Source organism: Podarcis cretensis, assembly GCF_951804945.1.
Source record: "Podarcis cretensis genome assembly, chromosome: 13".
NCBI lineage: Eukaryota > Metazoa > Chordata > Lepidosauria > Squamata > Lacertidae > Podarcis > Podarcis cretensis.
The window spans coordinates 52,287,444-52,315,173 of NC_137182.1; the positions used below are offsets into that span (position 1 = coordinate 52,287,444).

General features: G+C 48.3%; 1 protein-coding gene and 1 long non-coding RNA gene across 5 annotated transcripts in view; one reads left to right on the forward strand and one right to left on the reverse strand.

The window, feature by feature from the left end:
• Positions 1–23,380, forward strand: part of KCNAB3 (potassium voltage-gated channel subfamily A regulatory beta subunit 3) — a 34,068-nt gene extending 10,688 nt beyond the window's left edge. Inside the window, exons 2-15 of one of the 4 annotated variants that reach the window (XM_079952019.1) lie at positions 3,680–3,723; positions 4,018–4,055; positions 4,157–4,236; positions 6,896–6,940; positions 8,981–9,025; positions 12,088–12,131; positions 12,865–12,951; positions 13,445–13,480; positions 15,668–15,753; positions 16,775–16,895; positions 17,598–17,692; positions 18,758–18,878; positions 20,125–20,213; positions 22,067–23,380. In XM_079952019.1, the coding sequence (XP_079808145.1) occupies positions 3,680–3,723; positions 4,018–4,055; positions 4,157–4,236; positions 6,896–6,940; positions 8,981–9,025; positions 12,088–12,131; positions 12,865–12,951; positions 13,445–13,480; positions 15,668–15,753; positions 16,775–16,895; positions 17,598–17,692; positions 18,758–18,878; positions 20,125–20,213; positions 22,067–22,156 (1,021 nt within the window). In that variant the 3' untranslated portion in view covers positions 22,157–23,380. The other 3 variants (XM_079952018.1, XM_079952021.1, XM_079952020.1) reach the window with 3 other exon arrangements.
• On the reverse strand, positions 37–27,730 carry LOC307202363. The gene is made up of 3 exons (XR_013832851.1): positions 27,042–27,730; positions 1,515–1,654; positions 37–285 (listed from the first exon to the last, which is right to left on the reverse strand). It is a non-coding gene; the product is annotated as an uncharacterized lncRNA (long non-coding RNA).

Here is a 27,730-nt window from a genome sequence, read left to right on the forward strand (position 1 = left end):
GGCCAGTAAAGCGAGATGAGCGCCACAACCCCAGAGTTGGTCACAACTGGAGACCTAATGGTCAGGGGTCCCTTTACCTTTACCCTTTTACCATCTCACATTAGAGGTGAGGAATAGCATGTTTGAATGGTCTCTCACATAAATAGTCTTCTGCATATGCTGCCTCTTTTTCGGTGCCCTTTCGGACGCAGCAGCGGTTGGAGTGTTGATGGGCGTCCCGGTGCATGCGCTCTGCTTGGCGCAAGCTAAGAGGTGGCACGAGCAGGCTTGGATCGATATGTTGCTCTGTAGAGTGGAAGGAAAATGATATGTTTGAGGAAGCAGAGTTTCAGATGTGCTCTAGCGAGGCATGCTGCTACAGCGTAGACCAGTGGTTCCCAATTGGGGGTCCGGGCGTCTACAGAACACAGGGAGGAGGTCCGCGGCACCATCCCCTGCCAGGGACTCACTTATCTTGTTAATTGCACAGTGAAAGCTACCATAATAATCCAAGGATCACTAAGCCTCTGCTCGTGACCAGGGCCTGCTTGCTGGCAGGGGGGAAACCTGTGAGTTTCTGGGTGGCAAGTGAGCTGGGATTGGGTACAAACATCTGATACAGTTTCTTTGGGCTCTTGCAGAGAGAGAGAGAGAGCGCTCCATGGGATGTGTTCACATGCTTACCAGTTTTTTAAAAAAATATAAGGGTTGCTTCAGGATCTGTCCTTCCAGTGAGCACTCAGGGCTGATTTCCTTCAGAATGGAGAGGTTTGATCTTCTTGCAGTCCATAGGACTCTCAAGAGTCTCCTCCAGCACCAGAATTCAAAAGCATCCATTCTTCGGCGATCAGCCTTCTTTATGGTCCAGCTCTCACTTCCATACATCACTACCGGGAAAAACCATGGCTTTAACTATACGTCCTACTGTCTAGGGGTAGGCAATTTGTGGAAATATCACAAATTTTATGGTCTGTTGGTGTATTTTTTTGGATGTTGTTTTTTTTACTATGCCTAAGATCCTTTGCTTATTAGGGGCCACCCCACATTTTCTTCAAAAAATTGCTTTGCACAAACCATATAGAGTTATCAAAATTTTCAAAAGTAGGGGGCCCGTGGTTTGGCTTTTGAAAAATCGGGGGTCCTCAGTAATTAGCTAATTGGGAACCGCCTAGCCTAGACCTCAAGGAATCTCTCCCTTGTCCCAGTTTGCTTAGCTTTACACTTAATGTAAAATAAAATGAACCCAGTTTCCCCCTCATCGGCAGGCCTTCTCCTGGAAGCCCCCCTTGCTGTGTTGTCTGTTGGATTTGATGGAAATGTCCTTGGGGGAGAGACTGTGTCCCTCCGTGCTTCTATTAGTATTAGTATTTCATAAACGTTCTACACTCCTTGATTGCAGGAAGAACCTCAAAGCAGTTTGCAAAAAAGAAGAAGAAAAAAAAGATAAAGGAATAAAATGAGCACTAAGAATTATTTACAACACTAGAAAGTTGTAACTTACAGAAAGTTGAAACGCTAAACAAGTTGAAACTCACCTTGGCTTTCTAAGCACCTGGGTAGGCTTGTCTAAACAATATTTTTTCCCAGCAGGGAATTCCAAGGAGCAGTTCTTGCAAATGCAGAAAGGGTGTTATGCGGGACCTGTAAAAGTGCCAATTCCACAGATTGAAGCAGTCTGGTGGGCTCGTGTGGGGATAATAATAATAATAATAATAATAATAATAATAATAATAATGGTTATTATTATTACTTAATGCATTTTTATCTCACCTTTCTCCCAAGTTGGGAATCAAGTCAGCTTGCGACATATTTATAATGTAAAGGTAAAGGGACCCCTGACCATTAGGTCCAGTCGTGGCCGACTCTGGGGTTGCGGCACTCATCTCGCTTTATTGGCCGAGGGAGCCGGCGTACAGTTTCCGGGTCATGTGGCCAGCAGGACTAAGCTGCTTCTGGTGAACCAGAGCAGCACACGGAAACACCGTTTACCTTCCTGCCGGAGCGGTACCTATTTATCTATTTGCACTTTGTGCTTTCGAACTGCTAGGTGGGCAGGAGCAGGGACCGAGCAACGGGAGCTCACCCGGTCGCAGGGATTCGAACTGCCGACCTTCTGATCGGCAAGTCCTAGGCCCTGTGGTTTAACCCACAGCGCCACCTGCGTCCCGACATATTTTTATATATACATATATATAAACTTTATAAAATACTGTTGTGGGTTTGGAGGGGAAGTTTAGATTTTGGCCGGAGTCCCTTCCAATTCTGGGGGGTTATGTACTCTGTGAGGGTTAGACTCTATCAGAGCAACTACTCTATCCCAAACTTAAAAATGGAAAGCATAATGCTGGCGGTCAACAAAAGAGGTTTAAAGACTGTCTCAAGGCAAATCTTTAAAAAAGTGTAATATAAACACCAACAATTGGGAAACACTTGCCTGTGAGCGCTCCACTTGGAGAACAGCCTTTGAAGACACTCGAACTCAGGACGCAAGGGAGAAACGTGCTAAGAGGAAGGCACGCTTGGCAAATACACACTGAGATCAACTCCCGCCCAGAAACCAATGTCCCCATTGTGGAAGGACGTGTGGATCCAGAATTGGCCTCCACAGTCACTTATGGACTCACTGTCAAAACTGTGTTTATGGAAGACAATCTTACGCAGCTACGAGGGGTTGCCAAAGAAGAAGAAGAAGAAGAAGAAGAAGAAGAAGAAGAAGAAGAAGAAGAAGAAGAAGAAGAAGAAGAAGAAGACGACGACGACTATCAGAGGAGGTTGCTGCTGAACTGGTCAGTTTGTAAGGCAGTGACCTTAACTGGCTACTTCAGTGTCCTCATCAACATCCCCAAAGAATTGAATTGGTTGCAAGAGCCCCAACTAAGTGATGCCCCCCCCTCCAGTCAAATGGGTGGGCTTTTCCTCCACCTGCCTCCTCTAGCTGCTAGTAGCCAGAGCTGTGTATGAGTGGGCAGGATAAAGGCTGGGAGCTGGAGGTACAGAGACCTACCTGCTTTGTGCTGGATGCAAAGCTGCGACTTAAAGAGAAGGAATATCTTTGGGGGCATTAATGCTGCGAGCCGTTCATCTTGTGCTCAGATTGTAAACAGGTGTGAACAAAACCATATATCCTAAGGCTCTGCTGACCTTCCTTCCAAGAAAACTGAACTCTGGGCAGGTGCTGGAATTCCTGGAATTTCCTGGGAGATTGTGGTGGTGCGTAACAACACGAAGGCATAAAAGCCATAGTTAAAATACGTCAGAACTCATTTAGAACCAGCAAATAAAATGTAGTTTGCCCTGGCAGCATCGTCTGGAGCTTGGTTTTCTGAACGGAGAGGTCTTAGCTTGCTGGCAGAAGGAAAGCAAGGAGGAAGCAGTCTAACCTCTCTTGGGAGGGAATTTCACAATATGGGAGCCACCACCAAAAAGGCTCTCTCTTGTGTCACCACCAGCCATGCCTCTGATGTTGATGGGACTGAGAGAAGGTTCTCACTCAAGGATTTTGTCACCTGGGAAGGTTTGTATAGGGAGATGGATATACGTTTACAGGACCCAGCATACAGTTATATGAAATCTCCAGTGGTAACGCAATGTTGCGAGAGCACATCACTTGTAGGATTCCAAGAGGCTCCCACACAGCAAAATATTTATCTTAATTTTGGTTTCTCCTGGACTGAAGTTCTTCCTTTTTCCTTTTTTGCAGGAACCTTGGCAAATCAGGGCTTCGCGTTTCCTGTCTCGGCCTGGGTGAGTTCATGGGAGAAGGGGGACACTAGGAATGGCAGGGGGTTGCAATATGTCTGCTTTGGGGTAGTAATGCGGGGAGGGCAGTTTGCACGTGCTCAGAGGCACTCTTCACAAGCCCCAAGGCCATAATCTGCCAGAGCGTTCCTTGACATCAGCACGCCCCCCTTCAGATTATCCTGTGTCCAGTGGGCTCATTTGCTGGGATGGGGCTTTTCACAGTGACTCTTGGGTAGAGCTAGGAGTGTGGCCTGGCTGCGCCTATCCGTCTCAAGATCTTGATTTCTCCCCTTGCAGGTACTTGGGTAACATTTGGGTCACAGATCTCAGATGAGGTAAGTCCGAGCCCCATGCCCCATCTACCCTCCTCCCTTCTGGAGATTTTCCTGCCAGCCATTATTTGACGCTTATCTCGCTCTCTCGTTTTTTTCCCGAGATGGCGGAAAATGTGCTCACCATCGCTTATGAGAACGGGGTCAACCTCTTTGACACGGCCGAGGTCTATGCTTCTGGCAAGTATGTCTGGCTGTTCCGCCCTCGGCTCTCTGCAGGATTGCTGCCACCTTTCTGCCTGCGCCTCAAATAGCCCTGTGTGACAGGGAGAAATTCAACAGGGGAAGCTGCGTTCCCACACTGGAGGAAGCTACACCTTCTGAATTTCTGCCTGCCCCGCAGCTGGCAACCCTAGGCTGTGGCCATCTTTATTCTGAGCTGCATGACATGAACGAGTCTCTCTGGGGTTGTAAGGGGAATCATAGGGGTCTTGGCACTTGCATTCCCCCTGCCAAGTCACTCTCAGTAACTACCGTATTTTTCGCTCTATAGGACACACTTTTTCCCCTCCAAAAAAGGGGAAATGTGTGTGCATTCTATGGAGCGAATGCAGGCTCCTTGGCTTCAGCGATAGCAACGCGAAGCCTCCGAAGCACAGAGGGAGAGCTGCCCCTGCGAGCTGCTCCAGAGGCTTCGCGTTGCTTTCGCTGAAGCCTGGAGAGCGAGAGGGGTCGGTGCGCACCGACCCCTCTCGCTCTCCAGGCTTCAGGGATAGCCGCCTGAAGCCTTCGGAGTGCAGCGCGAGTTCCCGCTGCGCTCTGGAGGCTTCGGGTTCCTTTTGCTGAAGCCGGGAGAGCAAGACTCTCCCAGTTTCAGCAGAGAGGGAGAGCTGCGCAGTGCCCCTTCAGCCAAGCGGGAGGAGAAATGGAAGGGGCTCCGTTTCTCCTGCCGCTTCACTGAAGGGGCGCTGAGCAGAGAGGGGGAGAATTTTTTTTTCTTGTTCTCCCCCTCTAAAACAAGGTGTGTCCTATGGTTGGGTGCGTCCTATAGAGCGAAAAATACGGTAATTTCACTAGAAGAAGGCCCTGAAACCGCAAATCTGGGAGCCAACCCATCTGATTTATCGGCCCAGCCTTCCTAGGCAGTGGTAGAAGAGAGGTACTCTTCCCATGCTCAGAAGCCCTCTCACCTTTACTCTTCTCTGTGTGGCCTGTTCTAAGTTTGAGACCTGGCTTGATGGCTGGGGATAAGGAAATACCCCGAGTGTGAAATCTTCCCCTTTCCTACGGATTACAGTAAATTCAGCTCTTGCTGTCCTGTGTGACTTTTGCCCGCCAGACATGTCCAAAGCAAAGAGCTGTCTCAAGGCTTTTCGGAATGCAGTAATTAAAGCCCCGTGACATGATTCTGTCAGGCTGAATTTGGGGGCTAGCTGGCTCTGAAGGAAGGCAAGTTGGGACGGGGATGCAACCTGCCACAGGGTGATGTAAAGTGATTGGGAGGGTGAGATCATTTGAATGGAGGGCGCAGGTAGGGTCTCCTTGCGCCAGCAGGGGCTTCCATAGATCAGGAATGTAGACAATTCAACAACAGCAATCCCCAGAGATGGCCAGAGCAAACAATGCGAAATATTGGGGAGCGGGGAGAGAAATCTGTGACATTTCATCAAATTTTGAAATGTAGTATATTCCATATCAGAGCAGCTGTTACTATCTTAGTTGGCTGCAGTTACAACAACAAAAAGTATTGTGGCTACCTTAAAGATGAACAGATTTATTGCAGCATCAGCTTTCGTGAACTAGCAGAGGACATTGTCAGATGCAGCTAGCATGGCGTGTTAAATTCATCTGCCATATTTATATGATGGATGAGATGCTAGCAGTGGGAGCCGAGTAGGATTGGCTCAGCTGCGTTCAAGCCCAGCATGGAAAATGTCTCGCCTCTCTAACTTTGCTGTGCTGGTTTGATACCTGGGAAAGAGAAAGAGGACTATAGTCTCAGTTGAGCCCCAAACAAATATAATCAAATTTGTAGATATACCACCTAGTTCATGAATCCCGCACTGACATTTCCCTTGAAAGCTTTTTAAATAAAATCTATACACCAGTTGATTGTTGTTGTTCAAAAAAACCCTCAAAGTGCTTTATAATAAAATTATCAGTCAAAACAACCATTTAAAGCATTCAAATAATATAATCAGCAATAAACTAAAAACAAATTAAAACGTACACCAGCATTCTACGTGTGTGGGTAGGCTTGTCTAAACAAAAAATACTTTTAGCAGGTGTTGAAAAGAGTACAGTGAAGGCATCTGCCTGATGACAATAGGCAGGGAGTTCCAGAGTTAGGTGCTGCCATCCGAAAAGACTGGTTTCTTATAAATGTGGAAGGGGTAACAGTGCCAGTTTTGATGGGAAACCGACTTTCAGCTCAGCGGCAAAGTTGCCCTTGAGAAACTGAAATATTTTCCCAATAAAATATGGCAGTGAGAGTAAACAACTTCAAGGCCCATCAGTACAGATAACCAAGCCAAAAAAAAAACCCCTGTGCTTGACACTGATTGCATCTGAAGCTGTTCCTTTGCAGTTTGCTTGTGATCCTTATTGCTGGAAGGCGGAAAAAACAAAATAAATTCACCCTGCAAGGTAGAAACCATCTGCTGGCTTTGTGTCCACGTTGAAGGGCATTTTGTCAGTTGCTCTTTTCAGTCCTTTTTTTTGGGGGGGGGGAGGGGTTTCTTGTTCTAAGTCCCACCAGATGATTGGAAGTAGATATTAAAAGTCATTTATTTGAGGAATTTCTGAGGAGTCAACCAGGTGTGTGTGTGTGTGTGTGTGTGTGCTGTATATACACATATATACATATATATATACATAAAATTCTGTCGTCTTTTTTTATTCAGAGCAGAAAAAACATTGGGGAATATCTTGAAGAGCAAAGGATGGAGGTAAACACACACATACGTTTACTACTTATTGATTTCCTAAAATGTATACACCATTTGATTGTAAACAAAAATTCAAAGCAATTAATGTTGTATTATTTTATTGTTGTTAGCCACCCTGAGCCTGGCTTCGGCTGGGGAGGGCGGGATATAAATACAAAATTATTATTATTATTATTATTATTATTATTATTATTATTATTATTATTATTAAAAGAGTTAACCAGTTGAAATGGAAACATAATGAACATTCTGTTATCTATATAACAGGATTTACACTCTTTGGAGAGAGGGGTGGCTTGTCTTTGGTTGATGATATACAGTATTTGTAACTGTGTATATCTGAGAATCAATCAGATAGGCTAATGAGAGAGAATTGACCAAATTTTTGGTATAAGCAATTATGTAATAAATCATTCAAAAAATTTAAAACAGCAGTACAATAAAAACACACCAGCATTTGAGATATCTCAGTAGGTTTGTTTCAGCAGGGGCCAAAAAGAGTGCAGTGAATGTTCCTGCCTGATATCAAGAGGCAGGGAGTTCCGAAGAGTGGGTGTTGCTGTACTAAAAGATGAATTTCTTACAAATGCAGAACATGTTTCACATGGCGCTTGGAACAGTGCCAGTTCCAAGGATTAAAGTGGTCAAGTGGGCACATTTGGTATGGCGACCTCGTAGGTAAACTGGTCCCTCATTGTTTGGGGCTTTATATGCTAATATAGTAGGGACGCGGGTGGCACTGTGGGTTAAGCCACAGAGCCTAGGACTTGCCGATCAGAAGGTCGGCGGTTCGAATCCCTGTGACGGGGTGAGCTCCCATTGCTTGGTCCCTGGTCCTGCCAACCTAGCAGTTCGAAAGCACATCAAAGTGCAAGTAGATAAATGGGTACCGCTCCGGCGGGAAGGTAAACGGCGTTTCCGTGCACTGTTCTGGTTTGCCAGAAGCGGCTTAGTCCTGCTGGCCACATGACCCGGAAGCTGTATGCCGGCTCCCTCGGCCAATAAAGCGAGATGAGCACCGCAACCCCAGAGTTGGTCACAACTGGACCTAATAGTCAGGGGCCCCTTTACCTTTATGCTAATATAGTAACACCTTGAACTTGGCCCAGTAGCAAATCGGTAGCCAGGGCAAATCTCTGAGCAGAGGCGCTGCATGCCAACAGGGTCTCACTCCTGCCGGCAATCGTGCTGCAGCATCTGGCACTAACTGCAGCTTCTGGATCAATCTCGAGGTGAAGCCCTACATAAACAGCATCACAACAATCTGGTCTTGAAGTAGCCAGTGCAGGAACTATGACGACCAAGCTTTCCTGGTCCAGGAATGGTTGTAGCTTCTGTTGCAGTTTCACAGCTGCCCACCTATCCGTCAATATCTTCTGCCTTCTTCCAGATTTGGCAAGCGGTGCTTTGGGTTGCCAACTGCTGCATCGCAGCTTCCTCACTAATTTCTTTCTTCTTCTTTTGTTTATAATTTTTATTAAGTTTTCTGTTTTACAATTTAAAATACTCATTTTACATCCTTAAGATATCAGTGACTCCCCTTCTTCTCTTTCCGTGGTTCATTTTACATATCATAAATCCCTGCACATTTTACAAAAACTATACTATTCAGTATTTCATTATTGCATCCATCAAAACTTGTTTCTACTGTTGAATTTATCTTAATGCTGCCAGCGTTTTCAGCAGTTCACAATTATTTCCCATATATTTAATAAACACTTTCCAATCTTCTTTAAACATATGTTCTTCTTGTTCTCACATTCTATATGTTAAGTCTGTGAGTTGTGCATATTCTGCCAACTTAAGTTGCCGTTCCTTTTTAGTTGGGACCTCTCTCATTTTCCATTTTTGGGCTAACAAAACACGGGCTGCAATAGTGGCATACATAAATAATCTTTTTTGACACCTGGGAATGTCAGTCTGAATTATCCCCAACAGAAAGGACTTTGGGGGTTTTTTTGGGGGGAAGTACTTTTAAACATTTTTTTCAATTCATTATGGATCATTTCCTCACTAATTTCTCCTCTCTCTGCTCCACAGGCGTTCGAGCTACGTTGTCACCACCAAGATTTACTGGGGAGGCCAGTAAGTACTCAAGGGACCTAGTGAATCAATGGGGCGGGAAAGGGTTGTAGGGAAGGAATCTGTGTGTGTGAGTTGAATTTGCCGTGTGTGGAGAGCAGTGGCCCTGTCCAGTTGTGGGGTGCTGGTTGCAGGTGAAAAGGAAGTTGGCAGAATCCTAAGCCTTCCTATAACCCCAGTTGGTGGAGCTGGGTGGTTGTTGTGGGGAGAACCACATATGCCCACCCAGAGCTCTTCCAGGGTGAGAGCCCAGCTTGTCAGGGTGCAAGTCCCACGTGGGTCCATGTGGTCAGTAAAAGAAGGAAGTTCCAGCCAAGTAATTTGGAGCAAAGCAAGCCATCTTTATTGTTGCACAACAGGTCCCCACAGGAGTAAGAAATCTGAGCAGGGGGTGACATCCTCTTTTAAAACTTCCCTCTTTCCCCCAGAATATACTTTGAGAGGCATCATTGATACATCATCACTACATCGCTTTTGTTGTTTTTGTTAAGTCGTTTAGTCGTGTCCGCCTCTTCGTGACCCCATAGACCAGAGCACGCCAGGCACTCCTGTCTTCCACTGCCTCCCGCAGTTTCGTCAAACTCATGCTGGGAGCTTCGAGAACACTGTCCCACCATCTCGTCCTCCGCCGTCCCCTTCTCCTTGTACCCTCCATCTTTCCCATCATCAGGGTCTTTTCCAGGGAGTCTTCTTCTCTTCTCATGAGGTGGCCAAAGTCTTGGAGCCTCAGCTTCAGGATCTGTCCTTCCAGGGAGCACTCAGGGCTGATTTCCTTAAGAATGGAGAGGTTTGATCTTCTTGCAGTCCATGGGACTCTCAAGAGTCTCTTCCAGCACCATAATTCAGATGTCACAAATGGGGAGGGGTGTACAAGGGTTACACAAGTTCAACATTAGGTCACACCTTTCCCAACACCTCTTAAGTACCCATCACCCAAAGAACAATAAAACTGTTTACATATCCTTGCCCTTAGGACTTGTCTGGAGATGGGCTTTCAGAACACCTGACTTGCTCAACTGCCTCTGCGGATGTCTCTTGTTGCCCCTGTGGTCACTCCCTGGGTGGGGTACCTCTCACTCTTGGGGAATTATGGCGGGATGCCCTGTTCCTGCTGCCTACGTGACTTCCTGCTTCTTGGTTCCTGGAGGGAGGTGGAGCCCAAATTCACCTTTATTTAAGGGTTAAACTGGCATTGGAATGAGGAGAGTCAAAGTTTGGATTTTCTACAAATTTATAAAGCTAGGCATCTTCCCTGAGCTGTCGAGTCAATAGGATACATTCAGCATTCAGGCATAATATTTGTATGATTGTAACAACTTTAATGATGTAGCCTCTCCCCCCCCCCATGTCATTTCCGTAACAGCTCCTTGGACAAAAACGTGGGATATAGATGCAATAAATTAGTATAAAGAAGCAAACCTCAGTCTGCCTTCAACCCTCCCCTTGCCCTGTCCCTTTCTTGCCCTTCTTACCTGCAACCAACCAGGGAGGGCGACCTCGCCTGCCAGCTTCCTGCTCCTTGGTCTCAGTGATGCCTCCTGTGGATGGAGATAAAAGCAAAATTAGAATAATTCCCTTCCGCCTGTCATCATTGTTGCGATCACACAGGGTCCCCGGACGTTTCACCGTCTATTGATCCCTGTGCCACCACTTTATTTCTCGCTGCCACCACCCAGGCCCTACCTGGTACAATACTGAGTCCAGTCAGGGTTAAATTGGAACATAAACTTCTGTTTATTTATTGCAGTTTAACAAGCGTGTGGTTTCATAAACAGTATCGGTCCATTACAATCATGGGTGCCTATCCAGACCTATAACTTCCGCTACCTGCTCTCACTCACTAAACCACCTCTCAGATATTTACTTGTCTTCCTAGCTCCTAACTCCTGACTCAGTTTATTTCTCCACACTAACTCAACCTACCCACAGATTCTATCCCAATTCAATCCCACTCCACCCAACTCCCAATTTCGCAGCTCCCAGAGCTGGTTTTATAGTCCCTCTGACTCCACCCCCCTGGGTTCTGATTGGGTAACCTGTTTAACTATTTCACCTCCAGCACTCTCATATGTTAACGTTGTTAACGGAAAAATCCGAGGGCTCCCTTGGACAAAAACAAAGACACCAACCAGGATTACTTGGAGCAAAACAGCAGCCTGTAGGCTTGGCCTTTATTGATCTGTTGCAACAGGGTGCTCCCCTCACTTGCAGGAGAGAGGAGGGACCCAGAAAAATGGTGTGCAAGGCCTTATAAAGACTTTTGAAATTGCCACCCTGTAGATCAAGACCACCCCCAGAAACATCATACATACATCACAGAAAGGAGGGGTTGAGGGAGGAGTTGTGGTGGTAACCTGAGTGTCCTGTCACCTGGCTGGTTCCCCCTCCCCATGAGTACTTTCCAGGTGACAGAGGGGAGTTTGCAGTTTCCTGCCCCCAGAGGGAAGAGCTGATTATTGTCCTCTGTTCCAGTCCATGCTAAATCCACTCCCATATGCAAGTTCTTTGTGATCTTGATGGTCTTCTGTCTAGGACCATCAGGGTTGGCATAGCAACTGGGCAGGGCTCCTGTGGATGTGCTGGTATGCTGAAGGGATTATGGCTGCCCTGTATCAAACCTTCCCCATTTTGTAGTCCTTCCTTCATGGAGTAAAATAAAAGTGGAACAGTGCAAATCCGATGCATGGTTGATTTTCTATGAATTTATAACAGAAGCGTAGCGTATGTAGTGTGTGAGTGTGAGTGTGTGTGAAGTTTGTACAAACTGAATAATGGGGGGGGGGGTTCCTGCGACAACGTCACAATCATCTCTGACTTCTCCTTCCATTGACCTCTCTGACCTCTCTACCAAAGGGCAGCAGAGGGTAAATGGTTATGGCTTGCAGTGCCTCAGTTTCGTAGTATCGTAGAGCTGGAAGGGACATGACAGGGGGCCACCGAACCTCTGCTTAAAAGACTCCAGGAAGGGAGAGTCTTGCAGGGGAGTCCGTTTTGATGTCAAACGGATCTAAGCACCCCCAAAGCTCCTCCTAACATTCAGGTTTTTGTTCTTATTTTCTTCCAAGGGCTGAGACGGAGAGAGGCCTGTCGAGGAAACACATCATTGAGGGTAAGGGGGGGGCCTGGGCTTGATATTTCAGGGTTTGGGGGGGGGAGGAAAGGAAGTGACCACAATATGCTGGACGGCAAAAGCATTTGGCGGATTGAGGGATCTGGGAACTACCAGAGGGGTGTCAAAAGGGTACAAGGATTTGGAGGGGTTGAAGAAGATGAGATTTGGGGCGAATGGGAGTTGGGGATCCAGGGTTCTTTCCTGATGCCATTCTCAATAGTTAGATCTCTGGGGTGCTTCCCAATTTCTGTTATTTTGTAGTGGGATTCTGGGTGCATAGTTAAAGTCAATTGGGAGGCCTTGTGCAAGGAATCCCACTTCCCCAAAGTTTGGACCCTTTTTCTTCCTTTTGCTATGAGGCAAATGCTCCAGAAAGTGTGGGGTAGGCCTTGCTTTCACCTACATTCCCTGCGGACAAATGGGGCTGGATCCTCATTAAATGACAGAACACATTACCAAGGGTGGCTCTCAGGCTGACGGAGTCCAAGATGTCTGGGCGAATGTTACCAGGATGCAAGCGCAATAGGAAGCTTGCTTGGAAGAGCCCCTGGAGCAGGGGGCCCTTGCCTCTGGGGCAAGCTTTATTTTTGGGGCTGGAGCAGGGCTTGGTGGGCGCTGCAGTGCCCAACCCCCAGAGGGCACCGGTGGTGGGCAAAGTCTGCTCTAAGCTTCAGCCTTTCTGGGGCTCCCTATGCCACCCCTGTCCTTACTCCCTGCTGCTCTTTCGCAGGGCTCAAAGGCTCTTTGCAGCGGCTTCAGCTGGAGTACGTTGACATTGTCTTTGCTAACCGGATGGACGCCAACAGCCCCATGGAAGGTGAGTGGCGCAACCTGCTTCAGAAGGGTCAGGATGAGGCACGGCTGCCTCCCCAGACACCTCCCCTTAGCAGATCCAGGGGAGGCCAACCCTCTCTCCTAGGCTTCTCAGCAGCTATCCCTTTACCTGCGATTGCCTGCCCTGCTTGACACCCAGCAACGCCGCTGCCATAACTGAGAGACTCCCCTTCCTTGTCTTCTCTTGCTATCACGATCCCGTTATTCGCATTTGGCAATGCATTGTATGAATGTTAGCTCCCACAGGGATGATAACCTTTTGAGGAAGGTCGTTATTGAGCCCATTCTTCATGCAGTGGGGGGGGGGAGGACTGAGGCCAAGAGCAGACGGCTTGCCCAAGGGCAGGCAAAGAGCCCGCAGATTCCCCCCCCCCAAAAAAAAAATCCTGACCCTCTTGCTGCCAGGCACACACACACAGACACTCTGTGCCCAATTCCAGCGGCATTTCATTGGTTCTCTCCTTCCCCCCCTGCAGAATGCGACCCGAACTTCCGATTGCTCTTGCTGGAAGGTACTGCAGACTGCCCCGATCTCCCACCTCACCCCACCCAAAAAACTCCACCCCAATTTGCTGCCCCGTCCACCCCAGATCCTGTGAGCCCCATACCTCTCTCAAGCGAGGAACAGGATGAAGGGTTATTCTAGCTTCGAAAAGTCGTTCTGGCTAAAGGAAGCTGTTTTGTGAAAAGGCGTCGCGTTCCCCTTGGAACAGGGAACGCTGAGGGCCACGATCCCGCCTGGACTGTGATCTGAGGGCCACATGGGAGGAGGACAGATTCAAAAGTGGGTGGAGCGTTGGATGGAAAGGTCAGCTTGGCACCGTAAGGTCTGTCCGCCATCAAGACAGACAAGAGTTAAACTCTGAGTTAAACACCCCAGGCAAGCAAAAACATCCAAGGAGGGTGATGCGAAGTAGGATCAGTGAGGGGCGTAGTCTAGGGAGGCTCCTGGGGGGCCTCAGAGAGCCCTGCGAGGCTGCATTTGGTCTTCAGATCTGAATGTTCCCCACCCCAGGTTTAGAAGAACTTGAAGCTCTTATGCGTCAAAGAGTCTTTGCTCCGTGCGAGGCTTTAGGAAGGAGATTTTCCCAGCATGAAAGAGCTTTTTCTGCAGGATTTTCACCTGCTGTTACAGGCTCAGGGTTCACCAAGAGGGAGGAAACTTGCAGTCTCATTCTTCAGCTCAAGCACACTGCGCAATCCTAGGCTAAGGTAGACTTAATACCTGATGTAAGAGTGGAACTTATGTTCCTCACCTCATGGAGGAGGCTGTGTGCGGAACACGCTGAGGTCTGTTTTGGAGATACTGTGAGACTTTAGCTTGGGGGCTGCCACCAGAAATCTCAGAGATAGTGAAAATCAGAGCCTTGCACGGCAGGATTAAGCTATTGAGTCTCATCAGTGGAAACGCATGCAAGGACTTCTGCTTGTGAAATGGGGCTTGCCCCTCTCCCCTCGTGTGCCCCCCACAATTGGCTCAGGGGGCGCAATCAGGTGCACCCCCAGAACAGGGTGCAGGAGGAAGAGAGGAGATTGGTCCACCTAGCCAGCTGAAATGCTTGCAGACATTGCATATATATTTCATTGTATAGTGATTTATTTCCAAGCCAGGCTCTTGAGAGGTATGGCCAGCCCCTGCCTCCTTCCTGAAGCCCAATACTCCTCTTTGCACCCCATAATGCCCTCCCCACTGCAATGGCCCTGTGCCCCAGATCCTTGTAAATCCTTACCCATATGCCTACCCAGAAGTAAGTCCCGCTGAGATCATTGGGGCTTGCTTTCAGGTATGGGGGCATAAGATTGCACCCTGGGTTTAGAGGGGGGAACCTTCCATGAATATCCCAGTCTCCATTCTGTAGAGACCTCACCAACTGTAGACCCAAGGTGCTGCCCTGAAAGTAGATGTGTGTCTTGTGTGCTCGCATGCTTTTGTGTTCTGCTGTAGAAAAATTCTGTGTGTGTCGCATTGCCAACTGATCAGAACAAAGCAACCTGCCTGTTCTTATGCCTTTAACAGCAACTTGATAGCTGCAAAAATCAGTAAGCGGAGCTTTTGTGAATGGGGAGATGAATAGTTTGCCTGCTTAACACCTGCAAATCAAGCAACAATTAAAGGCGATTAAAGTTGACAATCCTGTTTTGTGTCCGTGTATATATGTATGTGTGTGTTTACTATAAATGCAGGAACTCAAGATGCCTTTGTGCTTCCTAATATCACATGAACCCACAATTGAACAAGCTTTGCAATATGGGAGAGGAGAGGGAAGGCAAAATTATTTCCACTATAGCATTTTGGGAACTTACTTTGGAAAGAATTTTTTTTTAAAGTAGTTTACCGGTAGATCAAACCAATTTGTTTCTGTGCTTTTAATGAAGTAGAGATGAATAACACAGGTATCTTTCCCCCCTAGAAAAGGATTCTAGCCAGCTCGTAATTCACTGATTTCATTGTGAAAATGTGATTAACAGGGGGAACGCAAGATTGAGCGATCTTACGGGTGTGGTGCAGCTTTTTGGAGCAGTAACTGCTCAAATCCAGCTCCCCACCTTTCTCTCTCCCTCCCTGTTGGGATTCAGTTCCTGCTGGAGGCAGAAAGAGTAACTGCCCTGGTTACATTGGGCTCACCTTCCAAAGGTGACAGGCAAAAGGTCTGGGGGGGGGGCAATTTCTTCTCTCACGTCTCCTCTCTCACCCTCAGAAATTGTACGTGCCATGACTTACGTGATCAACCAGGGGATGGCCATGTACTGGGGCACCTCTCGCTGGAGTGCAATGGAAATCATGGTAAATTCTGGCGTGGCGGAGAGGCGGGTGCAAACCGAACTGATGCATGTTTTCTCAGAAGCAGTGGTGTTGTGGTCCAGGGTTGTGAGGGGTTCCTATTTCTGCAGCGGGGTCCAGCATCTGAGAGCCATCCACTCAGCATGAAAGGGGAGCTTTTTAGCCACTGAGAAGGAGCCTTCTTGCCCTTTGTGTTGATTGGAGCCAATCGGAGTGAAAGGAGGCGGGTCAGCCGCTGAGGACGGGCTCCCGGGGCCACTCTGGAGAAGGTGTGCAGGGGGATCACTGAGGAGGAGTTGTTTTGTATGATCCAAAGCTAAGCTTTTAGAAATACACTGAAAATACAAGGTGCCTACTTCTGTTACGTACAACGGGACTTCACGGCAGGCACAACTTAAGTTGCTCCAGTACAAGATACTGGAGTGCTCAATATATTTGCCTGTGTACATGCACAGAAAACAGAAGATGTATCTGAAGATCTGCAATGATCTTTGCAACGCATCCCTAATTATCACTTATAAGGTGGTTGTATAATCGTGGGGACGGGACGCAGGTGGCGCTGTGGGTTAAACCACAGAGCCTAGGACTTGCCGATCAGAAGGTCGGCGGTTCGAATCCCCGTGACGGGGTGAGCTCCCGTTGCTTGGTCCCTGCTCCTGCCAACCTAGCAGTTCAAAAGCACGTCAAAGTAGATAAATAGGTACCGCTCTGGCGGGAAGGTAAACAACGGTGTTTCCGTGCGTTGCTCTGGTTCACCAGAAGCGGCTTAGTCATGCTAGCTACATGACCCAGAAGCTGAATGCTGGCTCCCTCGGCCAAGAAAGTGAGATGAGCGCCGCAACCCCAGAGTCGTCCATGACTGGACCTAATGGTCAGCGGTCCCTTTACCTTTACCTTTTCATAATCGGGGGGGGGGGGGGCTGGCTGTGACTCTCCCGACAGGGACCCTGCACTTCTCAATTCGCCACCAGAAGCAAGTCCACCCTGTGAGACTGATTATTTTTGCCTCCCTTCCCTAAACCAGGAGGCGTATTCCGTGGCACGGCAGTTCAACCTCATCCCACCTGTGTGCGAACAGGCAGAGTACCACATGTTCCAGCGGGAAAAGGTGGAGACGCAGCTGCCAGAGCTCTACCACAAGATTGGTATGGAGGCAGGCGGGAGAGGGCTGGGCCGGGGAGCCCTTTTTAGCTCAGGGGCCACATTCCCTTCTGGGCAAGCTTCCGAGGGCCATGTGTCCCAGTGGTGGGCAGGGCCAGAGTCAAATATGGAGCTGAGTGGCTAATATAAATTTTTCCTTTGTTTTGCTCCCTATCTTCCCCAATAGAATGACTTTGGGCACAAACCAGCACAGTTTGGGGGGCATTCTGAGGGCTAGGCAGAGAGGCCTTGAGGTCTGTGTACAGGAGAAGGGATTATAGGGACCAATGGAGGCAAATTGCTGGGAGAGGCTGGGGTGACCTGGAACCAGAAGATACAGAGGGATCTGCAGATTGGATATGGAATATGAGGAATGTGTTTCTGGAGGAGCAGCAGGTAGAAGCAAGATGATCCCTTGGGAATATAAGCCCAGATTCAGGGTACAATTCTGCGTGAGTCATATTGGAAGTTTACAGAGGGTGACCTTTGGAGCAGATAAGATTAATATGTGCACTTCTCTGCTGACTTTTCTCAGCATGGGGTGGCGTTAAAAGACTTTTGCAATGAAAAGTAAACCAGGAAGTGCTGTGATTTAGGATGGCCTGTGGCTATTATTTCAGTGAATCTGTGTACAGTGATAGGAAGAGGTGGGGAATGTAATTTGTTTTCCCCTTTTCTTTACCTGACCTGCTTTGTTTTCTTGCTAGGAGTGGGAGCCATCACCTGGTCCCCGCTGTCTTGTGGACTTATCACAGGGAAATATGAGGAGCGGGTGCCTGAAAACTGCCGTGCCGCCATGAAGGTACTGTCTCCTTTGCTTTTGCTGAGGCCTTCCACCTCCCAACTTCAGCTGAACCTCGCACTGTCAACATCACACACAGCCCTTAAATCAGGGGAGACAGGCCTGTGGAGACCTCCAGATGCTGCTGGACTACAACTCCCATCATCCCTGACTGCTGACCATTCTGCCGGTTCTGATGGGAGTTGTAGTCCAACAACGTCTGGAGGACATCAGGTTAATGACAACTAGTTCGGAACTCACAGCTCACAAGCCTTGATCCTGACTGCCCTACAGCTTGTAGTTGTTTACTGAGCCCACAAGACCTGCTTGGTCCTCCCTGTTCACTGTTACTTTCAAACACTGGGAATACAGAAGTCCTGGGGCTCAGATTACGCACACTGGCAATGCTCCAAGAAACCAAACACTTTCCTTCTTCATCCCAAACATAAATCAATTTGTTGCTGATGTCTCAGAGATACTTGAAACTATCCACACCGAAACACCGGGGCCTCCTCTAGACCTCCTCCTTATTGTGCATTCATGATATTTGGGTTCATGATGCTATCAGGGTGGTTACACAAACTCCTGTTTCCAAGACTGTTCGTGCCTACAAAGGTTTCGGAGCAGGAATACTGCTGAGATCCTGTAGCTTCTTATACCACAAATGTTTCAGGGCAGGGGATGGGGGTGTTGTCCTACTTTTTTTGGCATCATAGCACAACATTGGGAAAACATTGCAGGACAACTAATAAAGTGCAATGATGCTTCATTGATCCATTATGAACCCACCCCTAAGGCACTATTCTTGTGTCAGTGACACCTGCTGCAAAATTACCTGCCCCCCCCAAAAAAAAATCAATCTGGAGGGGTCCTAAATCCTTTGCTGGCTGCTCAGCACATCCCTAAGGGCTGCTTTGCAAGTTCACAACCTCCATCCTTGCCTGCCAGTGGCTCACCGCTGTGTGTTAGCTATGATTCCTGCATTGCTGGGGGTTGCACTGGATGACCCTTTAGGTCCCTCCCGAGACGACAGTTCTATGATTCTGTGCCTCTGCGCCTGTTTCCTTTGCTCCTTGCACTCTCCAGGGGTACCACTGGCTGAAGGAGAAATTGCAGAGTGAAGATGGGAAGAAGCAGCAGGCCAAAGTGAAGGAACTCCACCCGATCGCAGAGCGCCTGGGATGCACAGTGGCGCAGCTGGCCATTGGTGAGGGAGGAGCGGAGCGTCTGCGTTGGTCAGGGCAGGCCTCAGAAGCAGCTGCCCATCTGGGGCAGGTTGCATTCCAGATCCTGCCTCAGAGGTGGGAAAGTTACGTAGCTCTGGGGTGGGAGAGATTCCCTTTCCTGAAACCTTGTAGAGCCACCAGCTGTCATTGTAGACAACCTTCCCCCAAGCTGAGGCCTTCCAGATGTTTTGTACTACAGTCTGGGGACTGTAGTCTGAAACATCTGGAAAGCCCCAGGTTGCAGGAAGTTGGTGTGGACAACACCAAGCTAGGTGGACCCCTGTGGCAGCTACCTTTGTTAGCCACAGAGCTAAAAGGAGATGTGCTACTTAGGCCAAAGGTGGCAATGTAAGCTCCACAGATTCAGCAGCTACCAGCAGCTAAGAGAAGTAGGTTAGAAATCAGGAGGCGGTTTCCAGCTGCAAGAGGCGTGTGACATCCTGGAATAACCTCTCTCGAAAAGTTACGGGAGAAAAGAAGATGCCTTTGCCCAAGACCGATGTAGAGCCCCGCTGCACAATTGGCTTCCTGGTGCTTCAGCCGTGGCCCACGGGAGTAGAGAAGGTCGCCCTCGTATTTTGTCTGTTCCCCAAGTTAGAGGACTACAATGTGGAGCATCGGCAATGCAGCAGCTGAAACTGGGAGCTTATCCAGGTGCTGGAGACGCCCTTCTTCCCTAGCTCTCAGCCAGGCCCTGATCCAGGGTGGTGCTCCCCCCTACTCTCAAGTAGCCACACGTGCAGTTAAGTCCGGCACTTTGGCAGTGGCCCTGAATCTCGTGTCTAGTTTGCCACCTCTTCTACTCCTGTGGCCCTGGGGGAGATTAGGGTGGTCCAAGAGCCAGCCAGGCAGCTGGTGAGGGGACCTCCAGTCCTGGGGCAGAGATGGCCGGACCCTGCAGCTCTTCAGGGTCTTGCTGTCCTTCCGAGGTTAGTTCCAGGGCTGGGCAGAACTGAGCCCTGACACTTGGCAACCCCAGGAGGTTCTCTCCTAGCCAGGGCCAGTGTGCATGAAGATGGGCCTAATTCAAGTTTATCCTAGGCAGGTTTTAGCAGCCAGGACGGTGCCTTAACTCCACCCAGATTCCTCTGCAGTTAAGTGGTTGGGTGGGCAAGCAGCTCTTTGCTCCCTTCCCACCTCTTCCCCAGCCCTTTTGTTTTCTTCCAGGGTGGCAAGTTTTTAGACTGCTCTCCTTATTTGTTTTCTCTTGTCTCCTCTTAACCTCAGCCTGGTGCCTCCGCTCTGAAGGCGTCAGCTCTGTCCTTCTCGGGGTCTCCAGCACCGAACAGCTCATTGAGAACTTGGGGTCCATCCAGGTAAGGAGAAGGAACAAGGGTGCAAAGTCTGGCATAAAGGATGCCAAACCTTCCCCCGTCTGTGCGCATTTATATCTTGTCCTGTCCGGAAGCATCATGAGAACATGAAGAAATATTCATCCAGGCCAGGAGGGGGGGAACATTTTCAGCCCAAGGGCCACATTCCCTTCTGGGCAAGCGTCTGAGGGCCACCTGTCTCTGTGGTGGGCAGGATCAGGAGCAAAAGGCAGAGGGTAGAGCAACGGATGCAGATTTCACCTCTGTACTCTCACCTTCATTATACACCTTTAGGCGCCGGACAAAAACCTTCTCTACAACCAGGCCTTTGGCTGATTGCCATCCAGTGCCCTTTTAAATGAGTTGTGGAAGGGGGGATTATTGGTTTATTAGTTTTCTTGTTTTTCTTATGCATCTTACATTTTTTATATTGTATTTTTACATTGCAGAACACCCTGAGATCTATGGATGCAGGGTGGTATACAAATAATAATAATAATAATAATAATAATAATAATAATAATAATAATAGTTTTTGCATACACTCACACACCCGTCTCTGTCCTATATCTAGGGAAGCACGAGGCAGGCACTATCAAGAATTCAAGGACACACACACAAAAAAAAAAAAAAAATTTGAAAGAGAGTGAGTACAGAGCAGGTCTGGTAGAGGTGTGGCTGGGGAGAATCCGGGGGGTCAGATAGAGAAGTCTGGAGGGCCACATCTCTCTCTCACACACCCCACCAAGACCTGAGGTTCTTCAGCCCTGATCTGGTTGTATTTTAAATCATTGTGACCTGCTCTGGGATCTTAGGGTGAAGGGAAGGTAATAAAATAAAACCTCATCCTGGGTTTTTGGAGGCGTTCCATAGAGCCATCCTGCCTAATAGCTATTGATAGACCTCTTCTCCTTCATGAATTCCTCTCCTCTCCTCTTAAAAACAATCTAAGCACAGTGGTTACACGATGTCCACTGTTCATTGAGCAAATGCCGTCCCACACACTTCCCAGCGTATTTTCTTGCCAGTTTCCTTACCGCAAAAAGCCTGTGGTTTCTTGTTTGGGTGAGTTTAATGTTGCGTTTTTAACTGCACAACCCAAATTTGCGGGCTTATGATCGAATCCCACCCACAAGGTAGCCATGGTCTGGAAGTGGCATTGAAAGAGGAAGAAAAGAATTACTTCTAGATTTTCTCCACATCATACATACCAGCTTAGTGGCTTTACAATTTCCATTTCAAATTTTAAAAAAGAAACATGGCGACAGGTAGGTGGGGAGCAGGAACAACTATATATAATAGAGAAAAGTGATCGTGAGGGGAAATGGATATTTATTTACTTTTTTTAAAACCCTCAAAGAAAAAAGTGGTGGTTAAAAAGGGGGTGGAAAGAAAAGCCAGGGCACTAGAGAGGGTTGCACAGAGAGGAAAACTGGGACACCCTGCAGCTCTTTTTAAAATCCTGGTTTCCCCTGACGTTTGTGTTGCGTTTGACAGACATATGAGCCAGCTTATCGAAATGCTGGCTCACTCTATTTCCCTATTTATTTTGAAAGCTTACATCCCTCCTCATTTTCAAAAGAACTTCAAGGTAGCTAGTGGAAAAAAATCACAGCGATAATTTTAAACAACCTGGCATGGGACTCAGCTACACTGGCAAAGAAAAAACGCTTTATATGCCTTGTCTATGCATTCTAACACTCTGACACCAGATGGCACTGTGGAGTTCCATTTTTGCTAACCCGATTTCTCATACAAAGCTTGCAATGTGTTTTAACTGAAACACTTAGTGGGTGCCACTATGGCGGAAGCCCTTCCTCCTCAGTCATGCTGGCCCTCTCTTTCTCTCTCTGCAGGTTCTGACTCAGCTGACGCCCCAGGTCGTCCAGGAAATTGATGCGCTCCTGGGCAACAAGCCCAATGCAAAAAAAGAGTCCCGGGCGTAGGGACACATTGGCGCCCGGGACGTTGCACGCTGTTGTCCCAAAGGACTGCATTGCCTCCTGCTCCTCCTCTGGGGGGCTCCCGGCCCCACCTTCCTACCCCTCCCTGCCCCACATGCTCTCCCACCAGCTGCCGCCTCTCAACTTGGCGGGGGTGGGCAAGGAGGAACCGCTTTGCGCATGAGAACCAAATAACCGTATACTTCCACAGCGGGCAAAGTGGGAGGGCGCCGGCGGGTTAGCGCCTGCCCCCCGCAGCCGCCTACTTAGATTACAGTACAAATAATAAGGCATGAGCAACCCAGCTATGGGATCGGCGGGTAAGAGGCACCGCCTCCCGCTAGCGCCGGAACTGCCGGCCGCTTTGCCTCTCTCTTTCCCATATCAATACGCCTGGTTTTTAAACATGGGGCGGGCACAGCGCAACGAGGCAAAATGGGGGGAGTGGGGAAAACAAGCACATAGCTGGTGTATGATAACAATTGAGCATCCTTGGTGCATATTTACCCCCGCCAACCAAAGTTCCGTGTAGCATTATGAATCACTCCATTTACTTTACTTTTCTTTTCTCCTCAGCATCTTGTGCTTTCGTTGGGGGGGCACCCCACTAGCATCATTTGCGGGTTTTATGATGTTTTGAGGGACTGCAGAGGAGAAATCTTGGGAACGACCCAGTGGGAAGTCCTCTCGGCTAAACGAATGGGAGCTGCGCATGAGTGGGAGGGGCGCCATTTTGGATTTCCTGCCTCAGGCACCAAGATGTCTTAGGCCGGCCTTGTGTGAAGGCCCCAGTGAGGACATAGCTCAGATAGCCCCTGTCTCTGGTGGGGATATTGTGAAGGGACAGTCCCCTTCACCCCAATTCTTCAAATTTAACCTTTCTAGAGTACTTTTTCGGATACAAATATCAGCTTTCTTCCCCTACCCATCTTTTATTTCCACTCACCCTCCCCCCCAAAAAAAACCCCACGTGAATTTTTGTCTTGCCTCTCCAACATGTTAACGGAGAAATCTGAGGGTTCCCTTGGACAAAAAACAAGGACCCCAGCCAGGAATACCAGAGCAAAACAGCAGCCAGTAGGGTTGGTCTTGATTGAAGACTGTCGTGACAGGACTCCCACCTGCCACAAGGTGGAACAAGATGGAAGCCCCGAACAAAAGAGAACCCAAACTTTTATTAGCTGCTAATTCCCATGTCACATCCCCCCCCCAACTACATCACTCATTGATCACGGTTACATCATGAAAGGGGAGGTCTGGTGGCAGTAATCTGAGCATCCTGGACCCTGCCCCATGGTTCCCCTTGCCCTCCACCAAACACCCATCAAGTGTAAGAAAAGAGCTATTTACTTTTCCCTGTTTCCCAGCCAAGTTCATCACACCCTTTTATCTTCATCTGGGTTTGTTATTTCTGGAATGGCTACCTGTCTGGCACTTGTGGCTACTTGAGAGTAGGGGGGAGCACCACCCTGGATCAGCCCTGTCTGTCTGTCAGGTATCAGGATGCCAGGGATTATCACTCAGGCAGAGGGGCTGTTGAGTAGCTGAGCTCACATGTCTATATGAATTTCTGAAGTTTTCCTAGTGAGCCAGTACAGAGATACATTTATCAGTGAACTGTTACATTTGGTGTTGTGCAGCAGAGGCCCTTTGAATAGATAGGAAGAAACTGTGATGAAGTGTTTTGTGGGGACAAATCACCAAAGTCACCAAAGTGATTGTGCTGCTTTTGGTAGTGGGCTGCATGTGCATGATATCTGCTGGAGGGGCAACCCCCCCCCCAACCTATACATAAATTCCTGCAACGAACACAACCTGCTCCCTTCACTGTCTTTCCATTCCTAAACATTTAAGGTTTATCCCCCAGGGAAAATAAAACTAATCCCACATTTTGAGGACAGTGGGGCTAGGACTTTTTGAAAGACAAATTTGTCCATCAGTTCGTGTACTTAACTTGGCCTAGTCATGGACTATTATTTTTCCCACTGAGGGTGTGGGGAAAGGGAGGACGGTTCCTGCAGTGCAAAATCGTTGCCAGAACCTGTTTCCCCTTCCCCACCGAGTGGAGACTGGTGAGCATTCATTTCCATGGGAGGATTACGTTCCTCCATTTTGGGAGGCTAAGAAAGCCCAAAGTTCATGGTTGTCGGGCAGATCAGCCCTTTGGGCAAGCAAAAGCCATTTTGCCCACAAGTTCCACTCAGCTTCTCCAAATGTTGTTCCTCGGATGTATCTCCCTCCCCCCCCCGCCCCAAAGCGTAATTCATAATGTCTTTATTTGGTTTCGCCTAATCCTTTATCTAATTTGCAACTATTCTCCTCACAGAATGCCATTACAAATTCCCCCGTTACTTTTGGCAGGAAAGCAAAATTGGCTCCCTTCCTGCTCCTCAGGAGCAGCAGAAGCAGATGGCTGAGAAGAGAGAAAAAAAGACATTTCTCTCTCCTTCCCCCTCAGTTTCCCTCTGTGGTTTTTCATTTTGCCGTGAATTTCCTCCCCAGAGACCGACACCACCGAACCTTCCCGTTTTGTTGCGGAGGTGGAGGCTGCCTTATCACTTTGGTTCTGACTTAATCTCTCTTTCTCTTTTTTTCTTTGCATTTCATTTTTTAAACAGAATTCCATATTCACCCTCCTCTAGGGAAAGAGCCATCTCTTCTTAAAGCAATAATATATTGAAAAAAAGCGTCCTCAGGATCAAAGGGTCACCTTGGGGCAGTGGGGAGAGAGGAAGGCTAGCAACCGAGTCCCCCCCGAACCCCCTTGCTCCTGGGGAGCCCTGTGGCACCCTATTTTTTGCACAACTCATTGCTTTGAATCTGCTGCGCTTCCAGGGCAGGGCCGCTGTGGCACCTGTCCCCCTCGCACTGGCTGCAAAATTATACAATGCTGTATATATATATATATACATATATTTTCTCTGTCGAGAATGAGTCTGCTTCGAGTTTTACTCTAGAGTAGCACTTCTGTCGCTTCCAGGAGTCTCTGCAGGGGGTTGGGGTGGGTCTGCAGGTCAGAACTGATGCTGCTTGGGATTTCTAAGATGGCACCCACGCACACCCCTCTCGGTTCCTCAGATCATTCCCGAGCTTTATTTATTGCATTGTTTCCACGAGGGATAGCTCAGCCGGTACAGCGCGAGACTCTTAATCTCAGGGTCCCGGGTTCGGGTCCCACGTTGGGCGAAAGATTCCTGCACTGCATGGGGTTAGACTAGATGACCCTCGTGCTCCCAACTCTCCAATTCTATTATTTACGCCACACCTGTTTTTCTCCAGGGAGCTCAAGGTGGTTTATGTGGGTCTCCTCCCCTTCCTCATTTAATCCCCACAACAATGGAGGTTAGGCTGAGAGAAGGCAGCCCAAGATCAACACCCTATAATCTTCATGACCGAGTGGGAATTTGAAACCTGGTCTCCCAGGTCCAAGTCTTTAACCACTATGTCACACTATAATCTTTAGAGGCTTTGAACATACGTTGTTATATATTTATTTATACCCTGCCTTTTACTCCGACAGGGACTCGAGGCAGCTTACAGATAAAATAAGAACAGCTAAAAACATTGGTGGGGGGGGGTTAAATTACCGTATTTTTTTGCCCTATAGGACGCACTTTTCCCCCTCCAAAAATGAAGGGGAAATGTGTGTGCGTCCTAAGGGGCGAATGCAGGCTTTCGCTGAAGCCTGGAGAGCGAGAGGGGTCGGTGCGCACCGACCCCTCTCGCTCTCCAGGCTTCAGGAAGCTATCTGCAAGCCGTGGGAGAGCTGCACGACTTCTGCCGGCACCCAGAAGCTTGGGGCGCGCTGAGCTCAGCATGCACCAGGCTTCCAGCTTTGCGCAGCTATCCCACGGCTTGCGGACAGCAGCCTGTTCTGGGGGCTGGGGTCGGGGGAAGCTCGCACCTGGGGGGGGGGAATAATTTTTTTTCTTTATTTTTTTTTCTTTATTTCCCACCCCCAAAAAAACTAGGTGCGCCCTATGGGGCGAAAAATACGGTAAAAACATCAATAGGAAACATTAATATAATTAAATATATGTATAATCTTTACATCGACGGGCTCTCCTTCACTGGAGGTTTTTAAACATGAGGTTGGATTGCTGACAGTCAGAGATTCTTTAGCTGTGGTTCCTGCATTTCAGGGGCTCAGACTGGATGACCCTGGGGTTCCCTTTCCAACCTTACAATTCTTAAGGTTTTTAAGATTCTATCTGTTTGTAACCCAGATTTGTACCCCACAGAAGCTCAGGGCAAGGAATCTGTTTAGAAACTGCATAGGAAATCTGAAGTGGGGCTGGCAGGTGGGGAGACTGAATATATTCAATTTTTAGAAGAGATTTCCAAACCGACAGGCAGATTTTTTTAAATGGCAAAAGGGGGTTCAGGTCAGTTTTGCCTGGGAGCTGGACTCCTGGGCTCCTGCCCCCAGATATGACTAGGTTGTACAAGGTGTTTCTCTGTGCGTGAATCTAGTAATATTTAGCCGCCTTTTAATAATGTTCTTTTGGATCCGCAAAGGGAAGGAGGCTAGGCGAGAAAGCCCTGAAAGATTTCAAAGTGCAGAGCTCGTTCCAAAGGAGAGCAGCTCCCTCTGCAGCACAGCAGAGGCATTGCAGGCCTGTGCACAAATTGCCCCTTTCCCCCTAAAGGAGAGAGAAAAGAGCTATTTCTACTGAAAAGCAGTCCCCCTGCAGAGACCACCTTGCAGGGATTTTTAAAAAATGCTTGATATAAGTAGAATGGGCACGTAGCTTTCAAAGAGGGTTTTTTTGCCCCTTTTCTTATTTTTTGGGTGTGTGTGTGTGTGTGTTTGGGCGGTGGGGTGGGGGCAGGGAGAGATTTTTGAAATACTGAAATACTGAAATAAAGAATACATGAAGCGGCAGACCTGGTCTCGCTTGGTGTTTTGTGATGCTTGTTGTTGTGATCGATGAGATGCTTTGAGAAGAGGATTTGGGAGGGGAATAAGACTCCACCGTTCAGCAATGTTATGTCTTAAAATGCTCATATTGTCATGACAACAATCAGCCGCAGGCATCTGTACCTGGAAAACAGTGCGGGGGAGTGACAGAGATATCTCTGCCTGGTGTGATGAACCTTGAGTCCCTGGACTCCACTCCCCATCGCTTATTTATTTAGTGAGCTTCATGGCTGAATGGGGATTTGAACCCAGGCCCATCCCAGCTCCAAGTTCAACACTCCAGCCACTCGCTACGCTATGCTGGACCTCATCCCCTGACCATTGAGCATGAGACTCTTAACCTCAGAGTCATGGGTTCAAGCCCCACTTTGGGCCAACGTTTATTGCATTCCAGGGGGTATGGGCTAGATGTTCCTTGCGATCCCTTCCAACTCTACAATTCCGTGATTCTACCACTGAGTTGGAGCATCTGTGTTTGATAATGCATTGTTCTTAGGTCCACCCTTTCTGATTTGGAAATGAAATACAACAAACACTTGGCCAGACACTCGCTGTGGGGTGGGCGACAAGAGCATAGCGCTTGCCCTCGCTTGCATTTTTTTATTGTGTTTTTAATGTTTTGTTGGGAGCTGCCCAGAGTGGCTGGGGCAACCCAG